Below are 19,009 nucleotides of genomic sequence, written 5' to 3'. Positions count from 1 at the left end.
GTCGCCATCACTCTGCTCTGAAATCTCGCTGGGTTTTGGACGCGAGCACGCCCGTGAACCCGTGATTATCTGGTTCAACCGTGTAGGGCTCGTACTCTGATATTCTCCTGCATGTTCTGGCCAGATCACATATATTCCTTGGTGTTTGCTTGCTGGATTCGGCATGTGGGTGAGACCTGCAGCCGTTACTCGTCCCGCTCAGGGCTTGAGGTCGTGAATTCTCAGGGCCTGGTAGTAACGGGACGTACTTCATCACTGCACACGACACGGTTGGGGTTACTTCTTGCTTTCTCTGCTCTTAACGAAAATTCAGGTGCTTCACCTGATCACCTCGCTGTGCCCAGGCTCGGGGCTCGGCCAGGCCTGCGCATGCCACACCTCTGACGCCGCCCGCTCACGGAGATGTGCGCCGGTGCAGTTTTTTTTTTTTTGGAACACATGTGCGCCGGTGCAGTTGGCACAACGAGAGAACGGGCATTTGGGTAAACTTAGGCCTGAACTGACAGGGGAGAACGGCTGGAGTACCGACTCGACAGGGCCAAACAGGGACAGAGCTCACGCAATTGGGCTGCTGGATACCGGACAAACGATGGTCTTAGCATGGGCTGCATCTGAACTCTTGCGCACAACGCTTGCGGCTTGCACTGCACCTGGCTCTTTGTATAGTAAAGATGCGTGCCTATGGCAAGTAATGAAAAAGTAGCACAAGTTTTCCTTGGCGCTCACAATTCAATACGCCAAGGTGTATATGGTACACGATTAGTTTGTCCATCCTCAGACTGTTTTGCGCTGCCAAAAATAATGGCTTCACAGAATAGCACGTTTATCAGGGTCCCGGTCCATGGAATGATCTGTTTGATCATACGAATGCCTCTCGCGTTTCTGTAGGTAGCTTCAACTCAGCATCAAACTCGCCAAGAGGTGCAAAGTAGGCATCCACCATATCCTTTGTGACATACTCGAGGGCAGGAGGATCCCACTGCAACAACGGATTACCAATGCAAAGATGACAATGAACCATTTTTGGTTTATTTGTAGTTGAAAGAACCAATGGGGCAGAGCAAAACAAACCTTTGGAGTCAAGTCCTTTTCAACTAGGCGCGCTCTCACACCCTACACAGCAACAGAAAAAAAAATGAGTCCAATTAGTATAACAGCTGCAGGAAAAAACAGCAGAGAAGTCAATGATTATTTGCTCACAATGAAGTTATTTGTCACAGTTTGCTTTTTCTGATCGTCTGCAATTATAACTACAGCAATTCTAGCTGGAAGTCTAAAAATTTTCAGGTCTCAAGTTTGTTGGTACTCATTTTCAAATTTTGCAGCAGAAATAACTACTAGGTCACATTGTATACTTTATACAACATTTCATAAACTTTTAAAAGCATGGCATAAAAACATACCTCACAAAATTCATGAGAAAATTGTTTTGATAGACAATTCATGGACATACGGTATTCGCGGACAAGGCACTCATCAAGTGTCTGATATCTACCCTCACGTATCTACATAATGGCCAGAAACAATCTCAGTCAACAGCTTAAGAACAAACAAGTGAGGTCATACAACTTTCTACTTACCGATCGCAGTGAGACCTTCAAAGCTAATGGAGAGGCCTCTTTCAATCGTTTCAGTGCCAAGGTACACCATTCTTCATCCAACCTAGCCACTTCACTTTCCTGGTTAGATGGAAGACTTAGTTTTAAAGCATATAGGCATTAAACAAATTTTCAGTCACAGAACCAATGGAAGACGTGTCGAGACAGTATAATAGGTCTCCATCAAAAGTTAGATAAAAACTGAATCATAACTCACCAAGGCATCAACAATCTCTTCAACTGTCTCATGGCCGAAGCATTTGTCTATCACCTCCAGCCTATGGTAGCAGAAATGAAACAAGGGTTATCGATCAAGATAATATACAGACATATATAGAAACAAGCAATGTTCAAGTAGGCGCTAGGCGGTTTCTAGGCGGCGGGTCACCGCCTAGAGCCTAGGCAAGCCTAGGCGGGCCTAGGCGTTTCAAGGCGATTTGCTAGGCGGTAGCACGTACACACATATACATGTATATCTTGCCATATACATACATATATCTCTAAAAGAAAAGGAAAAATAAACAGCCAATGGGCCTAATTTGGACAAAAGCCCACTAAATAAGCCCAGCCCACCTCACAGCCTTCCCCTTATCCACTCACCCCGATCGGATCTGCTCTCCTTCTTCCTCCTCCGGCCGTCTCCCCTGCCTCCTCTTCCTCCTCCGCCTGCCCGCCCGCCCCTGCATCCTCTTCCTCCTCCGCCCGCCCGCCCGCTCGCCCCTGCCTCCTCTTCCTCCTCCGCTGCTGCCAGCCTTGCCTCCTCCGCCGCCGCACGCCGTCCTTGCTGCCACCGCGACATCCGCACCTCCACCTCCGCCTCGTCCGCCGCCGCCCGACGTCCACACCTTCACCTCCGCCGCCGCCACCGGACGTCCGCACCTCCACCTGCGCCTCTGCCGCCGACGTCGCTTCCTCCCCCAGCGCCGCCCGACGTTCACTCCGCCTAGGGGACCGCCTACCCCCATAGGCGAGGCGGGACCCCCTCGCCTAGAGCTTAAGCGCGCCTAGGCGGCCGCCTAATTCCGCCTTTTTGAACATTGGAAACAAGCACTTTAAAAAAAAAAGAAACGAAGCAGACAATGCAGCATCAAGTAACTTTTCAAGGAAGAAGACAAGCCCCACGTGGCCAAAGGTGCTTGATGAGACATGTTCAGCAAATAGGCTACCTATGAACAATGCTTTTTTTGTCTGGATAAACCATGTCTCCATATTGTGCGAGCGAAGAATCAATAACTGATGGGTCATCAGTTACTAACTTTGCAAGTCGTTCATCAACCAGATCCAGATGCTATCACAAAAAAAAAGAACATGATAAAAGATTGATAAGTTAGTTAATAATACCAGGGTAAAATGGTCAGAAACTAAAAACTACCTCACTCATGGAATAGTGTGTCGCAAGACCAAGGGCAATCATATCTGCTCCATTGAGTTTTTCACCAGTCAAGGCCACGTATTCCCCTGTATAGTTTCAATTGGTGTGAAAACTAGTAGAGCGAATGTTTTATTGTGCGATGGATTATAGCACAACCACAAAAAAAAGTCATAGGGGGCAGCATGAAACTACTAAAAAGTACACTAACCAACATGACCAGTTAGATGCGACAAGTAAAAGGAGGCTGCAGCATCAGGATGGAATCCAATATGAACTTCTGGAGTTGCAAAGACCTGAATATCGCCGTGTTATAACAAATAAATCAAATATCTGACTTCAAACTATTCATGAAATAGAGCAAACACCGAGAGAGAAATAGCAAATATAATCTCACCACAGAAATATATAGAGAAAAAAAAGCAACTCAAGCAAAATATATTGACATACTGTTCTATCAGTTGCAATGCGAAATGTTCCAGGAATCGAAACACCTCCTCCACCACCCATAGTAACACCATCAAGAATGGCAACCTATTAGCAAAAAAAAAATACAAACTCAGGTGCCAAATCCAAATGGTTATAATGAACCATAATAAGAAAATAGTTTTGAGTTCATATGCTTACATGTGGTTTCAAGTACGTGCCTAGAAAATAAATGAAACTGTACAGAGTCTTGAAAAAATCCTGACATTCCTCCATTTTTCCTGATAAAGAAAAAGAATCAAAACTTAAGGTAACCTTGGACATGTGCCTAAGCCATTTTCACAATGTGTCAGTTTCCAGTGGTCCATCCACTTTTAAGGGACTCCTATTATATGGTAGAATTGGAGGGGAAAAGAGCTTTTATTTGCATTCTTGCCATCAACCTTTTCTATAGAAATAATAAAAGAGGTTGAGCAAAGAAGCAGTGGAGAGTTGCTGTTCTAAATTAACCTGCTGCTGATTTCTAAATGCAAACATGACAGCTGCACAGGATGGTGACATAACTATAATAAAAGGATTACTATCAGCAGTTCACGATGAGATGTGGGCTATATGCTATTGCAGGGCCTAACCACCCACCTTCACTGACAAGTTTGCGCAATCTAACAACATCCCCTCCAGCACAGAACGCTCGTCCGCTGCCCTTCATGCAATGAACATCTCAATTTATATTTGGTCAGCAACATTAGTAGAAGGAAATGATGAAGCACCATACCTTCATCATGACAAAGCCAATATCTGGGTTGTCCTCCCATGATTCATAAAACTTATTGAGTCTAGCTCCCTATCAAGACAGGACATTTGACTGAATATCAGATGACTTTTGTCAAGTGTAAAATTGTAAGATGTAATCTATGCACTCGTCACAGAGAAAAATGTGAACATTGCCAACACTTAGAGCGCAAGGAATAAACTAGCAAAGAAACCATTTGCACTACAACAAAGGGACTAAATCAAGCAGCAGGAGCTTAAGTTTGGTTGATAGAAAGGGTAGCTCCCCCTACCCCAAGGCGTCCAGTGTACATAAATGACTGCAGGGATTTCATCAAGCACGTGCTACACAAATGATAGGAGGCGTCCTAAGTAAAACACCAAGCGCAATTCATCAACCTACTATGAAGAATGATCACGGAAGCATTGCATCAAACATAACGCCCAGAGTTCACTGAACCCCATCACCGGACAACCATGTAAGCATTTCGTGAAGCACAGTCTCTCCTTCACCACCGAAACAAAAAAACAAAAATGCGCACCGACCGCTACCTATGACACGAGACATGGGGACGAACCATGGTGGTTGTGAGGGCGTTGAGGTAGCCCGGGCGGTTGAGCACGGAGGCGCGCGCACTGGCCTTTCCTTCCACGAGCACCTGCGCAAAATACGGTGTCAGCGACGGAGTATTCGCGCCTCCGATCCCGGAAGACGCCGCCACGAGAAGGGGCAAGTCGGCGCGGCGCTCGGTTACCTCTTCGCTGGAGGCGGCGTGCGACGGTTGGAGGGAGGTGAGCGGCCGCAGCCCCCCAAGGGCGCCGCGGCGCAGGGCCGCGCCGGCTTGGCGGGCGGCGGCGGCGGCGGCGAGGCGCGGCATGGTGGCGCGGGTCGTAGGGTTTTGGACTGTAAGGAGTGGGAAGGTGGAGCGGTCCGGCCCGTTGGGGTTCCGTGATGGGAAGAAACTGCGTGGGTGGGTCCGATCTGATCTGGTGGGTTGGGGTTGGGGGGATAGCAGCTGAAAGCCTGAAACCAACAACCAATTCCTTCTACCTTCCCTTCCTACGGCCCATATTCTTAATGGCATCGAAAGTGCGCGTGGGCCGCATGACCCAGCTGCCCGTTTTATTATCCATTACATGAAAAATGAGTGCTTCCTTGTTCCTTCCTCCAAAAAAAACATGCGAAATGAATGCAATCCTATACCAAAAAGATGAAATCGGTGCAAAGACTCGTGGCGACAATAATGAACATAGAAATCCGTCCTACGATATTGGGTTCAACTTGAATTTTATGATGTCTGCCTAAAATGTAGATAAATTTTTAAAAAATTCAAGCAAAATTCTCACGATTCAAACAAGAGACTGAACTGATTAGAAATTATGCTTTACGCGTAGAACTAACAAATAAATTTGGAACAAGCCCGCACACTGCGAGCTCAACAGTTTGCCCCCCAGATAACAGAGCAGATTCACAAGAATGCCCAGCATACAAAACGGAGAATCAGGTAGGCAGGTACACAGATATATACATCCAAGAAACGTGCCTGCAATGTAAGGTTCCGTGCTCACTTAACATTTTATAGCACATTGACAGCTAACCGCTGTTTAGACAAAGAACCAGTTCTTTACATCTTCACGAATACAACGTGGAATAGATAATTACCTAGAGCAAAACTGCGAGGCAGCGAGACACTAGTGGGAACCAAAATTCTTTTAAGAATATCTCCGTATATACTAAAGGAACCTAAATAATGAAAGAATTGAATTTGCTTGACAAACCCTGACGCAAGAACAAAGTGGGATAGAAAAATGCAATAGCCTCTTATAAAATGCCAAATCAAAAACATTTTGGCCTGACTCCAAATAGCCGACTTATTTGGTTAGCAGTATATAACTTGCCACTATTTATACTCTTGGTTCTTCACCAGAAAAACCAAACCAATGTTCTTCAACTCTCAGGTGGATTGCTCCTTCCATGCTGCCAGCTTTCTCAGGAATTCCATCACCTAAACATCAAGAAGAGTGTTTCATACCACTTGCGATAACAAGCACATAACTAACATTCAAACTGTTTTTTCTTTTCCTTTTGAACCAATACTGAACATTCAGATGCAAAAGCTCTGTTGTTACTGCAGTGCTGTGAATTACAGTTACCTCAGCTGGATCCCTCAAGGAGTAGAAGGCATCGCTCTCTTTGGGTATAGATGACACCAGTATTCCGAAGCCACGGTTGCTTGCCTTCAGAACCTATTTGCGTGAAGAGGAAACTATGAATTGTAGAAACAGTCTATGTATCAAAAGTTCATGCGAGCAAATTAGAAATCACTAGATACCCTGAATGCATCTTCATCAGTTCTGTCATCTCCAACATAGATAGGGAGAACATCTTCACTCTCATTGAGCCCAAGAGATTCGAGTAAAAACTCCACAGCTTTACCTTTGTTCCAATCAATCACAGGCCGGACCTCAAAAACCTGCATTGAAGAGTGCATTTGAATATAAATAAAATTTAGAAATGCTTATTAGCAAATAATTTAGATAAAGACTCGAGTTCTGCAGAATCCTCACCTTCCTTCCATGGGTTAGCCTTAGGCAAGGGTAATCTTCCAAAACAGCAGTTACACGCTGGAAAACCTTTTTATAGTCCTGAAGAATAGAAATGAGTTAAATTGGTTAATATTCAGCTCAAATATCCTCCATAAACATTTGATGCATAAAATATAAACAGTTGGATATAGAAATATTACATCTTCTGCCACATTGCGGTAATGCACAGACACACAGAACTTGTTGTCTTCCATCTTGGCACCATTAATGTCCTTGACACTCTCACCAAGCTTTTTATACACCTGGCATGTACAAGATTGAGCAAAGTCCAACCATATGACATAAAACGGCAACCTAAATCCAGAAGTAGATACATACCTCACTGATCATGGGTAAAAACTCACTTGCAGGTTGGAACAGGTTGACCTCCTTACCCTGTGGGGTTAAAAAAATCACCTTACTAGCAAGTAATAACAAAGTTAAAATGTGGATGCAAGATGTAGAAAGCTTTATCACCTTCGAATCAGTGGAGTGAATGCATTCCACACCATTGGAGTCAGCAGTCTTCCTAATAGGGCCCATTATGTCCATCCCGTGACTTCCAGCATAGTGTAGTTCATTAAGCTTGACAAAGTCAAAAACCTAAAAGGAAAAGGTCAATCAGAGAAAAGAACGTAGAAGAGAGGGAAAAGGCAAAATGTTGGTACAAAGATTATTTCCCGTGACGAAATTAACATAATATTACCTTATCCCGAGACCTTCCACTGATGATTGCAGTTGGGAAAAGTGATGCCACATGCCTCACAGCAGCTCGCATCTGTGAAATACAATCTTTAGAAGATGGATAGAAAATTGCACTGGAAATATAGGAGTGGTGCTCCAATCTTACATGAATAGCAGGAGTTAATGTAAATGTACCTCATCAGACATTAATGCATTTTCAGGATTGTCCACAATTGGTGAAAGCGTTCCATCGTAGTCAAGAAACAATGCCAATCTTTTACTCCCAGCAAGATCAATAATTGCCTCAAATGAGGTCAAAGCAGACGGATAGTCAACCTTCAATGATAAAACAATGGAAATCACTGACATGTTGTCAAACTTATGTAACAGTGACAAACACTACAGGTGTACATACATACCATCCAGTTATGATACTGCAAATCAAGATCATCAGCTTGAGTGTCATTGACGACATCCTTGATCTGCCTTCTGCGGGTAGGTGATGCGGCCATCATAAGGTCGAGCCATCCAGCGGCGCGAACTTCATCAATCTTACCAGGAAGAGGTATCTTCTTTGTAGTATTAAGGCAAAGCCCCGGAGAGGGGAAGCTAGTAGGTGATGTGAAAGTCATGACAGCAGCAGGTGAGGCTAATGTAGGGAGATGATCGGCAATAACAGGTGAGTTGAGGCCTGTCTTCAAATCCATCAACAAGACAGACTCTCCCTCACCCCTCGAAGTCTCGTTGTAAGAGCAGTTAGAAGCTACACAAAGTCAGTGCACCAGAATGCAGAATTTTCCACGGAACTGAGCACTTAACCAACCCTCTTGTCAATGAAAAACAAACGTTTCAATGTCTTCTTGTCACTGCAAACATGCATGTACTGCGCCCAGCCCATTAAACGCAAAGACCCTGCACTCTACATTAGAAAAAAAAATGTTAGTCTGGAACAAGGTTTCACTGAAAAATAAGGACTGCAGGATGTTCAGGCGCATACTGGTTCATCACCATGGTCAGCACAGATTATTTAAATGAAACACTCATTCATCCGAGAAATCAATCAGCTCCAAGGACAATAATTGTGCACAATAACAGCCAAGCCAACACTGCAGTAATTAAAAAGACAAAAAAAAGGTTGTCATGTAATGGTCTAATGAAATACCACAACACCTAATGCAAGAACAGCCGACCACACTGAACAGCATAGTAACTGTTTGTGTCTTACAAGTTAAAAAAAGGAAACATACAGGGGTGCCTTTTTGTTCACGATTCAAGAGTAATAACAAGGGAAAATGACAAAGACAACAGCTGGTGAGTCATGATTCCTTTTATGTACCACCAAATAGTTAGAAAACGACATTTGATCCATCCGTCATCAACAACTTGAAAGCCAAATTACAACAAATGACATAAACATAGATGATTTGGTGAGACCCATGAGTACTAGTCGTACATGCACAAAGTTTATGGAGGTCGCCATCGTCGGTACAACTCACCACCATGGTAAATTGCACAGGGTGCCCATGAAAACAGGCATACGGAAAAGTAATTCAGGACAAGTGCACATGGAATTGTTCAGCGGTGGCACTCAGAAACAAAAAGCAAACACATAATTGTGGATTAGGTCAGTAATCATAACGTATCATGACCAGGGTTTACAAAACCGGTGGAAACCGGTCCGGTTTAACCGGTTACCGGTCAAACCGGTCCGGTCCGGTTCCGGTTTGGGCCGGTACCAAACCGGCCCAAATTCAAAATTCAAATTTGAATTAAAAAAAATGAAAAATTCCCAAAAAATTCCTAAAAATACTTCAAGGTGCGACGAATCTAATGGTGTCAAATTTTCTCAAAAATTCGTTCGTTTACATACTTTTCGGGCATTTAAAGTTAAACCAAAAAAGAAAAGAAAAAAAATGAGACGGACCATTAAGGCCCACTTGGTAAACCGGTCAAACCGGCCGGTATACCGTTCCAAACCGGTTACACATGCGATTTTAAATTTGGATTTGAATTCGACCGGTACCGACCGGTTTCCGGCCAAACCGGACCTGTATACCGGTACTAGACCCCGGCGGTTTGGCCGGTCCGGTCGGTAAATGAAACCTGATCATGACAGGACTAATCGACTGGACCACCTGCACATCAATCGGCCAATCAATAGGCCTGTGCAACAGATGGCGCCTGGCCAGGCTTGCAAGAAAGCCTCGGCGATGCAACATGCCGCTCGCAACGGCGGCAGTGAAAGGCATAGCTCCCATCAACCCCAACCAGCAAGAACAAAATACGTGGGGGCGCCCGAAGACAAGGCCAGACCTGTGCCCTGCGGCAATCATGAAGCTGAGATTTTTATTTCCCCCCACCCCGCGATACATCCAAAAAGAATCGGGAGAAAAGGGCAAGAAAAAGGTACGGCCAGTTGGACAGACCCCGCCCCGGCCGTAGGGACCCCCCCCCCCCCCCCCCCCCCCGAGGAAGAATCCCACACCGCCAACATCGCCCCCTCCCCTCCGTCTCTCCTCTCCGCATCCCACCTGCTCATTCATGGCCGTGTTTTTGGTGGCTCGATTAAAAAAAACTCGTTTTCATGGGGCGCTTCCGATACAGTTCCATACATGAAACGGAACTGATTCCCGGTGGCGACGGCGGCAACGATGCCATCGCCGTAGCACGGGGAGATGGAGACGTTCGAGGAATACTCCCCCAAAAGACAAAAATTTCCACGAACCCAGCAAGCAATTCGGCGCAAGATCTACGAATACTTGACGAACCCCGTGACATAGTTTCCAAGAAAACGTGAGGACCCGATCCAGGGAGGAGGAGGAACCTTACCGGACAGAAGCGGCGAGGTTATCCCCAATGCAGGCGCCGGCGTGCCACCCAAACGAGGCGGGGAGCCGACCGGGACGGGAGGCGGCGACGGAGGAGGGGATTTGGGGAGCCGAAACGGGGAAGGGAGAGGAGAGAAGGTGGAGGAGGGGGCGCGTATTAATAGGCGGCGACTCACGGCTTCTCTCTCTAGAAGCGGAGGCGGAAAAGGCAGTTACCGGTTGTCTCGGTCACGGGCGCTTCGCTTCGGTTTGGCTGGTCACGGGGATTTCCCCCAAAGCAACCGGGGCGCGAGCTTTTGCTGACGCGGACGCGTGGTGGCGTGCCACGTCGCGGGAAGCGACGGCGATCGCGAGGGGTCGGCGGTCCGGGGCCCACACGCGCGCTGGGTGGAACCGGGGGAGGGGTGTGGGCCCGGGATCTTACGACGGAGGAGAAGCGAGGCAGGAGAGCGGCTTCGGAATCCCGAATCCATGACCGGGGGTCGGGGCCCGTCCCCACCGACGCGCCGACACGTGGTGCCGCGTGGGCGGGGCAGAGGGTCCACCGGATCTCCACGTGGGCAGACGCTGACCACGGGTGGCGCCATGTTTTAGGGCGATCGTCTCCTTCCGAGCTCACTCTTTATTTTCATCTTGTCAAACACTTTTTTCTACTACTAACTAGTACTATTTTTTTTCTATAAAAGAGACATGTTGCCAATTTTTCCCCTGTAATGTAATGTTTTGCTATTAGAGTATCTCCAGCAATAGCCTTTACTTTTGATCCCTACTTTTTAAATAGGGACTCCTTCTATTTTCTGGGGCTATAATTTTTAGCGGCAACTCCAGCAATAGTCCCTATATTTTAGCCCCTACTCTCTTATGACATGTGGGCCCCACCCGTCAGACTCTCATAAAATTTTTTTGCTTTTTTCTCTCTCCCAAAATATCTCCCCCTCCCTCTGGTTGTGACCTGCGCTCTCTCTCTCGTCTCTCTCCCCCCAAGATCTCTCTTGCAGCGGAGGGCATGGAGGAGCAGGGCGCCGCTGCCGTACCAGCCCGAGGCGGAGGCATGGAGGAGCAAGGGGCGGCGCCACCGTACCGGCCCGCGGTGGGCGTGAAGGAGCAGGGGAGGCGCCGCGGCCCGATCCGCGACGGCGGTGCGGAGGAGCCGTGCTCGTAGCTCCGCTGCGAGGGTGCAGCTCCGGCCGGCCGCGGGCGGGAGCTCCGCGCGCGTGCAAGCTGGTGGGCCATCAGTGCTCCCCCAGTTCCGCGGCGCGCCGGCGAGTTGGAGCGGCGGCGCCACCGGCCCGGTCCACTCCGGCGGTGTGCAGGAGCAGGGGCGACGCGGCCAACCCAGTCTGCGGCAGCGTGCAAGAGCTTGGTGGCAGTGGTAGCGCTTCGGGGATGGCTGAGGCTGACCGGCGGCCGCGGCTGGCTGCGGCGGTGTCGCTCTCCGACCCCGAGCGCAGGCGGCGCGCGCAGGCCGAGGTCGTGGGCGGCGGCGACAAGGAGGCCATTCGCGCCTACTTCAACTCGACAGGGTTCGAGCGGTGGCGCAAGATCTACCGGTCGGCGACGGGGTGGAGCTGGACATCCGGGAGGGCCAAGCGCTGACGGTGGCCAAGGCGACGGGGTGAGCCGAGGGCGATGGGGTGGTAGCGGCCGGCGCGCCGGCGGGGCGGGCCTGGGAGGTGATGGGGCAAGGGCGACGGGGTGGCGGCCGGCGCACCGTCGGAGCGAGACGGGGAGACGTTCGGTCGGGGCGGGGAGGCAGAGCGAGATAGGAGGGAGGATCGGGCCCTCCTTTTCCTAGGGGCCTGGTATCTTTGTTTGAGAGCCCACTTAAAATAAGAGTCCATTTAAGAGGCCTGCTGGAGTTCATTTTCTGGTTAAACTCTTAAAATTTAGAGTAGGGGTCCAAATGAGGGCATGGGCTAGAGTTGCTGTTAGTTATTTTCTTATGTTACCGTTGTGCACATACATAGGGGGGGCGGGCATGCTGAATTCGCACACCTATGAATAAACATATGCCGTTTGATAAATCATCTAATTTAGGGGTGTCCTGAGACCTGAGGCACAGCATAGTATCGCATAGGAGTACAGTACATGGACGCGCATGAGTTATACAAGTTCAAGCCTAGTATAGAGTAATACCTTACATCTTTATTTTTTTTTGCGATTTTTTTGTGAATTCTTTATAAGAGCTCCTGTATATGTAATTGTGTGTTTATTACAGTACTGGTATCTAGCCCTTGAATCATATGATCGAAGGTAAAATTTGAATATTCCTATGAGAAATTGATCTTGAATATTCCCGTATTTTGTATAAGTTGAAGGTGAATCGTACAATTGTACTCGTAACATGACATAGAAATGAATGCTTCTATATGGTTAAATTATTTTACTGCTAATGAAACGGCATTGTGACAACAATAATTATCGAACGTCATTCATCTACTCCTCCCATTCCAAGTTGTTAGTCGTTTTGGCTTTTATATATACATAAAGAGTAAATTGCACCTATCATACAGCAACTTGTCAGGTGGGTGCAAATTGGTCCAACAACTTGTAAAATGCTCAATTTAGTGCAATAACTTGACATGTAGGTGCAGATCGGTTCAGCAACTTATAAAATACCCAATTCAATACAATAACTTGGCAAATAGGTGCGTTCACAGTCCAAACATTATGCGGCAATGTAACTAACACAAGGTCTCAATAAAGAATATATTCACATTAGGACAAATTATTAAGTATTATTTAACCATTGATTTTTGTGTTACGCCTGCGTGGCAATGTATTTGGCCAAGATAAGAACGTTCAGTATTTAGAAATTAATGTTATGTCTTTACATTAATTATTTTTGTATAGCGATTTAATTTTAATTAAAACTATTTAATTTGACATTCAATATTGATAAATTCACCTCACTATTTTCAATATGTTTGATTATATGCACTGTTAATCTAAAAAGGTCAATATGTTGATATAATTTATTGATAACTTTTAGGAGCTTGGTACATATATTTTTAAAGCCTCCTATATTCATTAGAAAGAAAAATAAGCTAAATAAAATAATAAAAAGAAACAATTGAGCATTATTGAATATATGAGCATAAGCGCACTGTCTTATTGACTTCAGTGTTTCAATGATGCTAATGGTGTAATTCTAAAATTTGATTGAATTTAAACTAATAAAAAATTATACATAGTTGAAAAGCAACAACCACATCACCATCAATAATTTTCATTTATAAAATTTAAGAATTATTGACATTCATCTACTGTGCTTAATATGTTGCTGGTGTAATGGTGGTTAAATAATATATTATTTTTAATAAAACCATAATTAATTTATTTTGAGAATAAAATTATTAGCGTCCATTGCGACATGAAAATCTATGGTCAAGACGTGAATATACTGTTTATTGTGACCTGACGTTAGCAAATACATTATCGTGTAACGTTTGGACTGTGAATGCACCAATTTATCAAGTTGTTGGACTAAATTAAGTATCTTCTAAATTATTGGATCAATCTGCAGCTAGTTGTCAAGAAATTGTAATAAATTGAGCACTTTACAAGTTGTTGGACCAATTTACACCCACCAGCCAAGTTATTGTGGTGGATGCAATTTACTCATACATAAATTTTGTTACATAGTATACACCTAGACATAACATATCTAGATGCATAACAAAGTATATGCACCTAGAAAAACCAAACCAACTAATAATTTGGGATGAATAATGGAGTACTGGCTACTGCTAATCTTTTGCACCTTGAATGACATGCTCTTATCGTGACAATGACAATGAGCAATATTTGTCCGGCACGTGAAGCCGGTCCGTGTTTGCTGTTTTAGAATTCAGGACCGCCCAGCCGCCCAATGCCTGGACCCTAGCCGGAGCTGGCACTGACGTGGACCAGTCCCGCCATACCGATAGACAGGCGGCTCAGCTGCTGCACTGCACCGACATTTTGATTGAGAAGATGCCCGTTTTTTTCTTGATAAATGGATGGCCCTTGGCAGCGGCACTCTTGGCACAATGGCAGGCTTGGCAGCAGAGTGGACGGGAAATAAAACTAAGCACAAAATCCAGAGTGGACTCCCCGTTTCTATAAACGGGGTGGACAGCGCTTGCCGTTTTGTGACATTGATTTGTGCTTGGCCGTACAGGGCCCCAAGAGGCATGGCGACCGCGAGTGTCTTGCGGCTGCAGACAACGAACGGCAGGGGGAAAGGCTTCGGATCCTGTCGCGATCCAGCTGTTGGGCAAGGTTCCCCATGCTGCCTTTTGCCTTGGTGAGCGTGTTTATTAATCAGCACAACCCGGGCGGCCAACAAGTGGCCAACGGGCTGCCTCCCGTCGCTAGGACTAGGAGCACCGGTTCGGCCCGTGTGAAAAGCATCCACCATTCCTGCGGTGTTCAGATGCGGAGTCTCCGTTGCCATGCACGTGCGACTTTAGTACAATAGCAAACGGTTGGAGTTGGAGAGGGCAGAGAGTGAACAGTCGCAGAGCTGCCGGAATGAAGCAGCTCGACCTCTGGCTTGTTGGTTCGGACCCGAGGAAAAGGAGTCCAGGGAGGACGAACAAGGCGCTCGCGCGGCTGGCTCACAACATCGACGTGAGCACTCGAACAGCTAGCAGACAGACGGACGCGTGCCCGCCGGAGACGGAAGGCGCTCCACGAACGGACGGAGTAGTTCCGGCGTGCATTGTTAGGCTGGGTAGGTAGCCGTACCCCGCCGGAGAAGTGCGGCACGTGCGGGTCATCCTGGGATTGCGCGCGCGCATGCTTTGGTTTCGCGTGCCGGCGACGGGGCAGAGCTAGATTTCCTCGATCTCAGCTTTTCCTTCCAGCAGGACAGACGCGACCGGGGTGAAACTGTGAATGGCATCGCACACGCAGCCAATTTGCACGACAGCGAACGAACTCACGTCATCACTGACGGGCCTCGGAGCTTCGTCAGATCGCACGTCGTCGCCGAGGCCACGCACGTCGCCGTCGCCGCTCGAGCTGTACGGTTTTGTCGGTGGGCGAACGCACGCAACGCCCCTCCCCCCGCCCGGCCGGCCGCGCCGCGGACGGACTCAGCGCGTGCGTGGCGCTGACGGTGAAAGCCGAAAGGGTGAGTCGTCGTCGTCGTCGTCGTCTTCGTCCCAGCTCGCAAAAAGGTCGGCGGCCGCGCGGCGCCCGGGTCAAGTCACCGGGCGGCGGGAGCTGGCAGTTCCGTCGCCGTGCCACGTACCAACTACGTGTGGGCAGTTGCGTGTGGGTCTGCGTGAATATTCCGAGCAAGGTATCCAGGTCAAGCCAGAGTACGGGCGGACGAGTTCGTGTTCGTCCTAGAATTTACGACGAAATCAAGGAAGATTTTTTCATTTTCTTGTGTGTGTGTGTGCGTGTGTGTGTAAGCATCGATAAGTCAACAATGCGCGAGAAATTGCGGAGAAGCTTCTTCTTCAACAGAGGCCGCCGGATCCAGCCGGCGTCGTGTGGTTCGTACGACGACGTCGTCTGCCGCGAACGCGAAGCGTGTGACTCGGAGTCTCACACAAGCAAGTACTCCATCAATCGGTTTTATATTTTTATTATCTTTTTTATTTGGTCTGTCGTCTCGCAGGAATAAATTACTACTCCCTCCGTTTCAAATGGTAGGTCATTTGATTTTTTTGACCCCAAATTTGACCACTCTTCTTATTAAAAAATTTATACAAAATATCACTTCTTTTATTGTGGGTCGCTTTATCAATACAAGATTTTCAAGAATAACTTAAATTTGCCAATGTTTGCACAAATTTTTTTAATAAAACGAGCGGTCAAAACTTAGGAATAAAAAAATCAAACGAGCTACAATTTGAAACGGAGGTAGTAGTACTACTAGTATACGGCAAATAGTGCTCGAGAACCTTGCTACTAGCCTACTACTACCAAGCTGTCCAAGCAAGTGCTCCTACGAGGGCACGACGGCATGCATATGATGCCTGCCGGTGGCGTGTTTGACCATTTGCGCTTCATTCCTACTATCTGTGTGTTGTTTATTTGCAAAATGTCCGGTACGAAGTCTTGGACAGATCGATCCCATGCGGGTGCAGCGGCGGCACCTAGCTGCATATGCCTTGACCTCCAAGAAAGACAGGACAGACAGCTCGTTTTCTTCATTAATTAAAAACAAACTGGCTGCTGAAACCACGCTGCATATGACTCAACGGCGCGTCGAGCTAGCAGGGCGAGGCATGGTATAGTCGAGGCCGTAAATTAGTGGGTTTGTCTCGGGTGGGAATTAAACAAGGGGTTTACTACTCTTTGCTAGCTGGAATAGTAATTAACCGGCGTGGCACTTGCCGAGCTGCCGGGCACGTACAGAGCCCTGAATCTCGTCTCCATGAAAGAAGAACTACGCGCAACGGCCAATGATATGGACCATGTTTGGTTTGTGCTATGCTAGGAATTGTATCAACTTTGACCGCTAACGAAAGAATCGCTCTTCTTTTCCTTTCTCCCCTGCTACAGTAAAGAGCGGCGGAGGACAGGCGATCTCAGCCCGGCTTCGATCTGCTTGCTTCCCCCTCCTCTCCGGCGGCCTCGTCGGCGCCGGAGAGGGAGGGGAAGCCGGATCTGCCGTGTGCAGTAAATATTTAGGCCTAGTTTTTAGATTAGGTGCTAAATAAATCTCCCATGGAGTTGGCTCGCCATGGGGTGGTCGGTTTCTTCCCCGCCGGCGGCGACGGCGGCGGCGTGAAGCTTTTGTTCCTCCTCCTGTCTGTTGCCTTGGTGCTCGGCTTCGTCGCGGGCCTATCAAGCATCATGGTTGCCGGCGTTGTGAGGTTTGTCTTCCTGTTTTTCTGCGAAAGGGCGGGACTCCTCTTCCTCTGCGGCTTCGTCTTCGGCGCGTTTCGACGCGGGCCTCATGGCCTCTTCGACTCCGGCGATGGCGACGGCATGAGGATTTACTTCCGGTCGCTGGTCTCGGTGCTGGCGGCGGCGGATTGCTTTTCCTCTTCCTTCCTCCGCGAGTTGATGGCCAATTTTCGTTCATCGTCAACGATGCGTTCTGGAGATGCTTCCGGGCGTTGGCTCATGCGGCTGATCCAAGGTTTGGAATCACTCTCGGAGAAGGAAGGTGGAGCCTGCTTGGGTCCGGCAGCGCTCGCTCATCGCCGGCAGCTAGGACCTTCGAGGTGTTCCTTGTCATGGGGGGTTGATTGGTGTAATTTCTGGTTGCTCCAGAGTGGTTTGTGTAAAACGCCTGGGATGTACTGTGCTTCCTTTTAATACAATTCCCCTTTCGCAAAAAAAAACTTTGACCGCTAATTAGAGGTATTAAATTAAGACAGTTTTCAAAACTAACTTCAGAACCCTGCACTAGGAACCCTGAAGAATCTAATGAGACCTTTGACAACGTGATTAGAGGATGGATACTGTAGCATCACTGTAGCCAATCATCGATCAATTACCGTCATTAGATTCGTCGCGAAAAGTTACACCCACCCTTGAAAAGGTTTTACAAATACTCCATGCATACAAAATTTTCTTTTCAGAAATTATGTGCTATGAGAACCAAACAAGGCCATGATCTCACCGAGGGCGCCAAGATTATTAAACGCGCAAGTAGTTAAGAGTAGCGCCGACTGCCGAGACAAGATCCAGCGTCGAAAAGGCATTTCTTGGCCTTGGCCATGGCGCCCGTGCTGCGGCAAGCCGGCAACAACTTGCATCGCGCGTGCCTGCGCGGCCAGCATGGCCACTTGCGGCGCGCGCGTACCGACCGCCCCCGGGCGGAGGAGATCGTTCCGAATAAATCGGGAAAGGGAGGGGGCCGGCGCACATGCCCCAGAACGTGGCGCGGGGCGCTCCATCCGCCCGGTCGTCCTTCCCCGGCGAATTAGGAGGAACTGACTTGCGCGCACGGGGCCGCTGCCGCACCGCATGCATCGCCGGCTCATGCTGTCAGCCTGTCGTGCATGCGGCGCGCACAGCAATTCAAAACGCTGGCTCTGGCACCTGGCAGCCGCACGCAGCATGCATCGCGGCTGTCCAGATCCTCGACCCACCCGCCGGAGACTCGTCGCCGCTGCCGCCGGCACCCGGGCTAAAAAAACGATAACAAAATCTGCACGCCGTGCATGCGTGGATGCTTTAGAACTTCTTCAGTGGCCAAACCATGGGCTGAGGTGGCAACTGATTAATCGATTCATCCACTGGAGAAAGCCAATTTTTACCATGTGACAGAAGATTCGACTCTCAATTCGACTCCTGCGGAATAGAAAACGAAATCAAAGCTATCTGCGGTGAGAACCAACAAGGAAAAAGTGTATTGTGGGGTCTTTGATCAGAATTGCATTAATGACTTCGGAGGAGAGAGAAAATCTATATTAATTTGGCGCGTAGATTGCAACCAATTTCCCTCGACTGCCCAACTACTAGCAGCTCCCACTTGTTTTCTCGTCGATTCGTGTTTGCACATCATGTGTCGCGCTAGCTGGTCCGCCGGGCGGCGACGCCGACCGCCGCGCACCCCGGCCGGCGCTGCAGCCACTCCCCGATGATTGGCGCCCTCACCCTCACGCATGCATGCGCTGGCTCCTCCTAATATATGCACCGAGTGTACTTGTATCGCAAAAAAGAAAGAAAGAAAGTGTATCGCGACGCGGGCGAGAATTGAGACGATGGGTCCGACGGTGCGGTGACGGGCCAACGGGGCGGCGCGATCGATAAAAATTTCCTGCAACGTGCAGCCCGCACCGATTTGACGA

General features: G+C 48.1%; 2 protein-coding genes across 4 annotated transcripts; both read right to left on the bottom strand.

Annotated features, from left to right (window-relative positions):
• Window positions 1–619: 619 nt before the first annotated feature.
• Window positions 620–5,089, bottom strand: LOC120651739 (3-hydroxyisobutyryl-CoA hydrolase-like protein 2, mitochondrial). 2 transcript variants are annotated; one of them, XM_039929349.1, is made up of 14 exons: window positions 4,920–5,084; window positions 4,743–4,823; window positions 4,169–4,237; window positions 4,033–4,096; window positions 3,595–3,674; window positions 3,418–3,501; window positions 3,179–3,263; window positions 2,971–3,056; window positions 2,765–2,886; window positions 1,816–1,876; window positions 1,581–1,679; window positions 1,404–1,505; window positions 1,072–1,113; window positions 620–979 (listed from the first exon to the last, which is right to left on the bottom strand). In XM_039929349.1, exons 1-14 carry the CDS (start codon window positions 5,040–5,042, stop codon window positions 860–862), a joined length of 1,218 nt encoding a protein of 405 aa, XP_039785283.1. In that variant the 5' UTR covers window positions 5,043–5,084; the 3' UTR covers window positions 620–859. The 2 variants fall into 2 exon arrangements, with proteins under 2 accessions (XP_039785283.1, XP_039785284.1); XM_039929350.1 differs by lacking the exon at window positions 1,404–1,505 and having other exon boundaries at window positions 4,920–5,089.
• A 605-nt stretch (window positions 5,090–5,694) lies between these two features.
• Window positions 5,695–10,421, bottom strand: LOC120651740 (probable trehalose-phosphate phosphatase 2). Of its 2 annotated transcripts, XM_039929351.1 has the most exons (12): window positions 10,264–10,421; window positions 8,432–8,540; window positions 7,854–8,353; window positions 7,630–7,770; window positions 7,457–7,528; window positions 7,228–7,353; window positions 7,090–7,146; window positions 6,912–7,013; window positions 6,733–6,810; window positions 6,498–6,638; window positions 6,319–6,411; window positions 5,695–6,170 (listed from the first exon to the last, which is right to left on the bottom strand). In XM_039929351.1, exons 3-12 carry the CDS (start codon window positions 8,139–8,141, stop codon window positions 6,120–6,122), a joined length of 1,149 nt encoding a protein of 382 aa, XP_039785285.1. In that variant the 5' UTR covers window positions 8,142–8,353; window positions 8,432–8,540; window positions 10,264–10,421; the 3' UTR covers window positions 5,695–6,119. The 2 variants fall into 2 exon arrangements, with proteins under 2 accessions (XP_039785285.1, XP_039785286.1); XM_039929352.1 differs by lacking the exon at window positions 8,432–8,540 and having other exon boundaries at window positions 10,264–10,402.
• Between the last annotated feature and the right edge of the window lie 8,588 nt (window positions 10,422–19,009).

This window comes from Panicum virgatum, chromosome 9K (assembly GCF_016808335.1).
Source record: "Panicum virgatum strain AP13 chromosome 9K, P.virgatum_v5, whole genome shotgun sequence".
Lineage (NCBI taxonomy): Eukaryota > Viridiplantae > Streptophyta > Magnoliopsida > Poales > Poaceae > Panicum > Panicum virgatum.
The sequence above is the reverse complement of the archived record's forward strand: the minus strand, read 5'-3'. Positions and strand labels throughout refer to the sequence as shown.

Excerpts from the sequence above, each read along its gene's own strand:
- LOC120651739 (XM_039929349.1), bottom strand. The coding sequence starts at position 5,042 with ATGCCGCGCCTCGCCGCCGCCGCCGCCGCCCGCCAAGCCGGCGCGGCC. Across the intron at positions 4,097-4,168 it reads TTGGCTTTGTCATGATGAAG|GGCAGCGGACGAGCGTTCTG; the intron begins GTATGGTGCTTC and ends CATTGCATGAAG. Across the intron at positions 3,057-3,178 it reads GCATCTAACTGGTCATGTTG|GGGAATACGTGGCCTTGACT; the intron begins GTTAGTGTACTT and ends GAAACTATACAG.
- LOC120651740 (XM_039929351.1), bottom strand. The coding sequence starts at position 8,141 with ATGGATTTGAAGACAGGCCTCAACTCACCTGTTATTGCCGATCATCTC. Across the intron at positions 7,147-7,227 it reads TTCACTCCACTGATTCGAAG|GGTAAGGAGGTCAACCTGTT; the intron begins GTGATAAAGCTT and ends TTAACCCCACAG. Across the intron at positions 6,412-6,497 it reads CTGATGAAGATGCATTCAGG|GTTCTGAAGGCAAGCAACCG; the intron begins GTATCTAGTGAT and ends TCACGCAAATAG.